This window comes from Kryptolebias marmoratus, linkage group LG7 (assembly GCF_001649575.2).
Source record: "Kryptolebias marmoratus isolate JLee-2015 linkage group LG7, ASM164957v2, whole genome shotgun sequence".
Taxonomy (NCBI): Eukaryota; Metazoa; Chordata; class Actinopteri; order Cyprinodontiformes; family Rivulidae; genus Kryptolebias; species Kryptolebias marmoratus.
This window is the reverse complement of record NC_051436.1, coordinates 3,483,860-3,492,152: the sequence shown is the minus strand read 5'-3', so window position 1 is coordinate 3,492,152 and position 8,293 is coordinate 3,483,860. Positions and strand designations below refer to the sequence as shown.

The following is an 8,293-nucleotide window of genomic DNA, read 5'->3' as shown; positions in this document are numbered from 1 at the left end:
AAAAAAAAAAAGCTCGTCATTCATTTCTGGTCAATATTAGCACAACAATTAGCCAGGTTAATGTGGTGAAACTTAAATATTGCGTCATTTTTGGGTAAAAATTCTGATTTCTGAGGTAAATTGAGCAAAACTCACTGCATCAATTAAACAGATTAACTCTAATTCACCTGTGTAGTACTTTGACAGTAGATTTAAAACTATTAGTCAGCACACAAAACTACACAGTTTTCACTTCATTTACAAATTAATATGTGCTTCTGGTGACCTCTGCTGCTGAAAAAGTAAACTCAAAATAGGATTTAAGCACTTTTGTTTTCTCTTGATCAGATTTTATTATTATTATCGTTGTGAAATGGTGTTATTGTGTGCAGGGCAGCAGGTGTAAGGCAGTTTTCTGTTTTTATTTATGTCTTTATTTAGAATACAAACAGATTTTCAGTGAGTTGCAGCAGGTAGGATCTTATTCTCAATCAGTTCTTTTTACGCAGCTTATTTACATTCAAAACATGAAAACAAATACAAGTTCAAACAAATTACATATTTCATATTTAGCATTGTCATGAAATTATCGCAGTTTAAATGTAATAGTGATTTGAACAGTATTAGTACTTTAAATGAATAAGTTTATTTTAAGTGATTAATTAAATAACAAAAACTTATTCATTACAGTTTCTTCATTAAATGATAAATGTTTTATTTATAATATTTAAAGTTGGCTGTAGGAGTTAGAATTATTACGTTTTACCTCGAATATTACCGGAAAAAGAAAATTATTATTCGTGGAAATTAAGTCATGTTGGAAACTACAGTAAATAAATTTAATTTTCTTCTAGTAGTTTAGTTTCTGTTGCAGATTATTAGTAATGCTAAACTGAAAATCTTTCTAAATGTTTAGTAAATACTCCAAAAAGAAGGAGAAAAACAGAAAATACTGTTAGCATATTCCAGTAATAATAATAATAAAACTATTTAAAGTGACAGATTTTGTAACTTGTCAACACAACCACCGAACTAACTGTTTTTCTTTCACTGCTAGCGTTTAAGCTAAGCTAGTTTAGCTAAGCTAAGCTAAAAAGCTTCTCAAAAGAATGAGCTAAACTATTAGCATATGCTAAAAGAAAAGATGTGGGAAAAGGTTTCTCAAAAAGTGGCTGATTTAGTAACTCACAACACATCACAGCTAACTCTTTTCCCCCTACTGCTAGTTGAGCTAAGCTAATGTAAATAGCTCCTCAAAAAATTAGAGAAACTGTTAGCATAGTCCAAGAAAGTTTTAAAAAGGGATTTTCAGATGACTGTAGTTGATTTAGTTGTTTTTAACACAATTTAGCTACTTTTTTCCTCATGCTAACAGTCTGTCTTTAAGCTAAGCTACTTTAGCTAAGCTAAACTAAATAGCTCTTAAAATTAGGTAAACCATTAGCATTGCTCAAAAGTGAAAAAACAAGTTTTTCAGCTGCTACAGACAAATTTAGATGCCTAACAACACATTCCAACCTTCTTACTGTCTTTAAGCTAAGCTAGTTTAGCTAAGCAAACTGCTAAACTATAGCTCCTAAAATGAGCTAAACCATGAGCATTTAAAAGAGTGAAAAATGGGTTTCCAGGTAGCTGAAGGCGAATGTAGCTGCTTACGAACCAGCTAATTTTTTTATTATTGCTAGTCTTTTAGCTAAGCTAGTTTTGCTAAGCTGAACTAAAATGAGCTAAATTGTTAGCATAGTCCAAAAGAAAAGAAAGGAAATTAGGCTTTCCGTGTGTTGGCTACATACAGTACCTACATAACATTTGTTAGCTGTAATTTATTAAATATGTCAGAAGATGGCATTTTTACAGAGCAACAGGTACCTGAGGAACAGAATAAAACAAACATGGTGGATGCTAATGTGTCATGTTTACTGGCGTGATAATCAGAGGCATGTCGTTCTTTCCAGATTTATTAGTGCAGGGACTGAAGAAGGGGTAGAGGTTTTCAGTGAAAACGTCGTGGAAAGAATGGATGTGGACTTTGACGTCGACGTTGTAAAAGGATACCTGCAGGGCAATGAAAAACATGCGACATACAGGTCAGTATGTGTGTAATCTGCACAAGGATTTAAAATATTTATCTATCCTTCACCTCTCCTTTCTCATAGTCCACAAGTATTCCAATCTTATGTGGTCGGAGGTTCAGCTGGACGTCTGTGTAAGGTTCGCTTCGAAAGGCGTATTTATTCCTGAAGTGGAAGAGAAAACAAATACTTGACATGACGGACAGTTTGGACTTAAAACCAGTTTTCTCTAATGTCTAATGTCGATCGTAGTGGAATTAACAAGAGGACCGCTGGTCATTTGGGCCAATAAAATATACAATCTAAAATGAGGAAGAAAAGAAAATACTACAAAACCGATGTGTGTTTGTCAACCTGTCCGTGATAGAAGGCTACTGGCTCAGGTATCAGACTGCAGCAAACTGATTGGTGGAAATTTATCGTGAGGAGCTACGTTCGGACAGAACTCACTTGTCTCTTAAACTGAGGAACCAGAAGCCGTTGTTTGGGGTGTAATCGAGCTTTCCTTTCCTGCTGACCGACTGCCTGGCAACACCCAGATCCCAGTCGGTCTTCCCGTTCACCTCAACCTGTTCGTTGGAAACACAACGACCACATTTTGAGACAAAACACGACCGACCACAAGCTAGACATGATGAGTGAGGAATCCATTTTGACTTTTTTTTCAGCCATGTTAGGTTTCTGCTGCTTATCCGTGGTCAGGTCACGAAATAAACATTCCTCTCCTGAGGCGCCAGAGACGATCCATGATCCGTCTTCAACCTCTGGTTCTGTCCCTGGATCTCCTCCCAGCGGGACATCTCTGGAAAACCTCCAAAGGGAGGCGTCAAAATCAGAAGCCCAAACCACCTCAGCTGGCCCCTGTCAACGAGGAGAAGCGGCGACTCTACTCCGACAGAACTCTGAGGCTGAGCCCGGCCGCCCTACGAAGGAAGCTCATTTCAGCCGCTTGGATCCAGGATCTCCTTCTTTGGGTCCTGATCCAAACCTCCTGACCACAGGTGAGGGTTGGAACGTAGACGGAACCAGGAAATCGAGAGCTTTGCTACTTCTTCACCACGATTGACCGAAGCAACGCTGTTCAATATGTCCTGAAGTAAATTTAAGTGTTAGAGAGGTAAATCAGTACTAAAAGCTATCTTCCATTAGCTGCCGCATGCTCACGCGTCAAGGTTGCATTGCACCCAAAGAATGACTTGTTTGAACCAGTTAAAGGCAGTTTTTTTGGCGACACATAGTACGATTACTGATATCACGTGAGGCGGCGCTCTGGACCTCTGTAAGGGGCGGAGCCTGGGATCTATATGAGTTGACGATCCCTTTGTTCCGGGTTTCCTCTGCTTCATTCATAAGATGTTGTAGATCGAAGTCCCAGCGCTGGTCTTGTACTAATTCTCTGCCTTTTTTAGAATAAATACTTAAACTCTAGTTCTTTTGTAACGTCATCCTTAAAGGGTAAATTTTCTGAGTTCTCACTCCCCCTGGAGAAGGACTGGAAGTGAGCCGAGGGTGGTGCATCGGCAAACGCCCTCATTCCTGGGGACGAATCCCCAGTCTATCCATCGGTTTCTCTGTTCTGCCATCACTCCTGAACAAAACTCCCAGATATCGAACTCTTTTTAACCCTCCTGAAGACAGGAAGGGAAGCCCTTATGATCCGAAGGCCACAGTAGGGTTCACCTTTCCATTTCATATTTACTGTGTTTCGTATGATTAGCCAACAAAGCAGAGGACACAAAGCCCCGTTTTTAACCCTTTACCTCCCAGTAATGTTTCCCAGAAGAGATGGCCTCCCTGCCCAGGACGCAGACGACTCGGTCGAACCTCTCCGGAGAGTCCGGCACGTTATGGTGTCGCTCTACGCACCAAACCTGCATCGACACGGGGTTCAAACGCGTCTTTAAATGCACCGAAAAATGAATCTCAGAGTAACAGTTGTCAGCCGTTGAGCAGATGACTTACCGTCTTCAGGTCCTCTGACAGCACCAGTCTGGGATGGGCGGTGTTGGTGTCCAAAGTCACGTCCACTGAATCGAACAAAACCAGTCTTTAGTCAAGTCCGTGAGCTGCACAGTTTTGCCTCTAATGAATGTATTTTGAATATTATTCCACCCCAAACTCTCCATTTTCTTTAAAGAACCTTGGTCAAAAACCTTGTTCCAGATTTGGCTTTTGATGGTAGAAAAAATAATAAAATTGGACAGATTTGGTTAAAATTTGTCATAAAAATCTGTCAAAAAAACAAAAAAGCTCCTAACTAAACAGCTGCTGTTACTTTAACGGTAATCAAAATATTTCAACTGTTTTGGAGGGCTGGAAAAGAATCATCGTAAATTTGATTACTGTAAAATACTTAGCGGTAAAAGTACATAACTTATAAGTAAACTGGGAATGTGAATTAATGTAACATACGTGCATATTCCTGTATTCTCTTCACTCCTGCAGGAATAAATAAAACACAAGTGAACAGAAGATATCCTCAAGTTAACATGAAGCATAAACATTTGTGTTTGCTTTATTTTACAGTAAATTTACACACTTACTTGGCTGTATTTGTACTGCGCAGGTTTCCAGCACCGTGGCAGGAAATCCTGAACAAAAAAACGAAATAAAGCGTCAGCAGCTGAAACCAGTCGAACAGAATTCACAGCTGGTGAGAAAACGTCACGACGCGGCTTCTAAACAGGTGATATTTTGGTGCAGCTGTCAGCAGATAACTTCAGACGAGTTAATTTCACACGTCAGGTTGAAGAGCAGAGAATAAGTTCAGACACTAGGGGGCGATGTTTGAACACTTCAGGGGAGAAAACCTCCAGGCCTCGAGGCTCCGCTGTTCTGGAGGTTTTAGGTGTTTCTGCTCCAACACACCTGATTCAAACGGTTTAATCACCTCCTCACCAAATCATCAAGTTCTCCAGGAGCACGGCAACAAGTCAACCATTTAAACCAGGTGTTTTAAAGCAGGAAAACATCTAAAACATGCAGGAGAGCGGCCCCTGAGGAACAGAGTTTGACCCTTAAACGCTTCATCAAACCAACGTTAATATCAGCCAAACACAACCTGAGTGAAAACAAACTGCAGCTTTTTAAATTTCATTTATTAAAGAAAAAAAAGCTTCCAAATCAGCCTGGCGGGGCGGCTGTGGATCAGCGGTCAGAGCAGTTCCTCCAATGAGACAGCTGGAGGTTCGATTCCAAGGTGTCCTTAGGCAAGACGCTGACCCCTAACTGCCTCCGATGTGTCCCATCGGTGTAAGGATGCGATCTAAAGCCCTGATTAGACTCTATCAGCTGATTTATTCAGGTTAGCTCTGTAGAGATGTAGCAGAGAGCTGGATGGATGTGTGTTGATGGATAAATGAGGGCAGACTGGGTTGTAAAACGCTTCGAGCGGCCCGGTTGGTTAGAAAGGTGCTCTATAAGTAAAGTACAGTCCGTTTTCCGTTGACCTATGTGAAAAAGTATCTTCCCCCATAAACCTGATGACTGGTTGTGCCACACCCGGCAGCAACATCTGCAACCAAGAGTTTGGGATGACCGGCGATGAGTTTTTTACACAGCTGTGGAGGAATTCAGCTGCTGCACTTCGACTCATCGTCCTGCTGCAGAACCAAAGAGAGCTCGAGTTTAAGCCAGTGTTGTCCAGTCCGGGTCCTTGAGGGCCACCATCTTGCAGGTTTTAGATGTTTCTCTGCTCTTCAGCAGGTCTTCAAGCCTTGAAGAAGCCTGTTATTCACTCCATCTTTTAAATCAGGTGAGTCAGAGCAGAGAAACATCTAAAACCTGTGGGATGGTCCAGGACGAGGATTGGACACCCCTGTCTTAAGGTCACAAACTGATGTTCGGGCATTCTCCTTCAGGACGTTCAGGTAGAATTCATGGCTCCACAAGTCGTCCGAGTCCTGAAACAGCAAAGCAGCCCCCAGACCCTCACACTCCCACCGCCGTGTTTGACTGTTGTTGTGACGGTAGTTTGACACCAGATGTAACGGGACGCACACCTTCCAAAAAGTTCCACTTCTGTCTCATCAGTCCACAGAATATTTTCCCAAAAGTCTTGGGGATCATCGAGATGTTTTTGGATGATGTGTTTTCTTATGGTTTTGATTTTGGGACTTTGCCATGGAGGCCATTTTTGCTCTTCACCTCTTTCTTCTTGTTGACCTCTGACCTTAAAAGAGGACGGTTGAGGCTTAAGTTGATGCTCTGGGCTCTTTTTGACCTCCTGGGTGAGTCGTGGATTCGCTCTTTGAGTCATTTTGGTCGACCAGCCACTCCTGGGAAGGTTCACCACTGATCCAATCTTTATTTATAGATTTCGGCTCTATTTCTACCGGTCCGGCAGTATTTAGGCCTGGGTGCGGCAGGGAAACTGATCTGAGGTTTTTAAAAAAAATCACAGCTAACTCACGATTTAACAAGAGAGGACGTTAGTTTCACACAGGGCCAGGTTGGCTTGGATGGTCTTTTTTTTCTCTTAATAAATTATGTTATTATTTAAAAAACTGTATTTTGAACTGGTTGAATCTTTATTATTTCTGAAAAACAAAAAAAGGAACAGTACAGTCTGGCGTGTATTGCTGTTGGAAATGAGCCACATGTTTTGCATTTCACTGACCAGTTTCTACAACATTCTTCAGTTCTTCCTGGAACTTTTCCAGCATCGCTGACAAAGATCTGTAGACTGAGGCTGTTCCCAGGTCAGCGTTCAGAGACACGCTGGTCCAGTCTTTGGTAACCGGAGGTCTGGAGAGGCCGGGGAACGTCTGGTGGGAGAGGGGGAGGAAACGTAAAGAAATCAAAGGGATGCCCGGCGTGTTTTCACCTTTCGGAAACTTTCACCGACCTTGACGCAGAGTACGTGGTCGTCCGATTCGGAGAGTTCAGCGAGGGCGGTTTCCCTCTGCTTGAGGTCTTCGATCTCCCGCTCCAGCTGCCGGATCATGGCGTCGGCGTGGTTCTGTGCCGCCCTTCGGCTGATCTCCATCACCTCCATCAGCTCTGCCTGAGAGCGCTCGATGGCGGAAACCAGCGTCGAGAAGAGGCGCACGCTGCCCAACGTCTCCCTCTCCACCGCCATCTGAGGAGATCAAAACGGCCATTTTAGGTTTTGGTTTCAGTCACTGGGTTTAATTCTGGGTAGAAAATACAGAAGTCGAGTTCATTCCTTAAAAATCTAGACTGAAAAATTGCCCAAATTGGGCCATTAAATGTTGAAATTCAAAGTAGACTAAAAATGAGTCTGAAACTGGAAAATCTGTAGATAAAACTGAGTAGATAAGCAACATAAACTTAGAACAAACCTTCTAATTCTTATTAAATGGTATAATATTGTAAACAATGAGGCGAAACTCAAAGTTTTCGGGTACGTTGAGGGTCTAACAGGCAGCGGATAGAAAATGGACGACATCGAGGATCGACACGTTTAGAAAAGCAGCTGCGGCGGATTTACAAGAACAAAAGTTTGTTGGAGAAGCTCGTTTTACCTCCACTTCGGTCAAAGACATCTTGATCTCTTCAAGCTTTCTTGTTCTCTCTCTGATCATCTCTTGGATCTCTTCCTCTGAATTCCTGAGCTGCGTCTACAAAAACACACCCAGAGTCGCGTTAAAGTCGCTCTGAAGGGAATTCCGTAAACGACTTGGAATAATTTCACGTATTTATATTGGTGGTAAAGCCAACTTTTGTCCTTAACAGCCTGTATTTTCTTCATCTGCTGTGTTTTTAGCCAGATTTGTGGCTGTATGGATGGGTATTCTGGTCTGGCGGTTGGTTTGTGATGTTTAAGTATCTCAACAACTTCTGGAATGATGACCATGAAGTAGTTTTCCAACAGAATGAACCTTGATGACTTTTTCTAATGCCTCCTTGACCCACTCCCTGACTTACTCAGTATTATTAACGGATATGATGAGAGCTTTTAGCCTAAATACTTGATTAACTTCAGACCTCAGTCCTGTCTCTAGACCTCAGTCCAGTCTCCAGACCTCAGTCCTGTCTCTAGACCTCAGTCCTGTCTTCAGACCTCAGTCCTGTCTTCAGACCTCAGTCTTGTCTTCAGACCTCAGTCTTGTCTTCAGACCTCAGTCTTGTCTTCAGACATCAGTCCTGTCTTTAGACTTCAGTCCAGTCTTCAGACCTCAGTCCTGTCTTCAGACCTCAGTCCTGTCTCTAGACCTCAGTCCTGTCTCTAGACCTCAGTCCAGTCTCCAGACCTCAGTCCTGTCTCTAGACCTCAGTCC

At 42.2% G+C, this 8,293-nt stretch overlaps 1 protein-coding gene across 1 annotated transcript in view; it reads right to left on the bottom strand.

Annotated features, from left to right (window-relative positions):
* Positions 1–405: 405 nt before the first annotated feature.
* Positions 406–8,293, bottom strand: part of LOC108249668 (E3 ubiquitin-protein ligase TRIM39) — a 15,418-nt gene continuing 7,530 nt past the window's right edge. Inside the window, exons 6-15 of the mRNA XM_017439202.3 lie at positions 7,538–7,633; positions 6,898–7,131; positions 6,670–6,817; positions 4,595–4,642; positions 4,464–4,490; positions 4,014–4,078; positions 3,812–3,922; positions 2,502–2,620; positions 2,120–2,216; positions 406–2,034 (exon numbers count right to left, since the gene is read on the bottom strand). Of these exons, the coding sequence (XP_017294691.1) occupies positions 1,882–2,034; positions 2,120–2,216; positions 2,502–2,620; positions 3,812–3,922; positions 4,014–4,078; positions 4,464–4,490; positions 4,595–4,642; positions 6,670–6,817; positions 6,898–7,131; positions 7,538–7,633 (1,098 nt within the window). The 3' untranslated portion in view covers positions 406–1,881. The remainder of the gene's footprint in view (positions 2,035–2,119; positions 2,217–2,501; positions 2,621–3,811; positions 3,923–4,013; positions 4,079–4,463; positions 4,491–4,594; positions 4,643–6,669; positions 6,818–6,897; positions 7,132–7,537; positions 7,634–8,293) is intronic.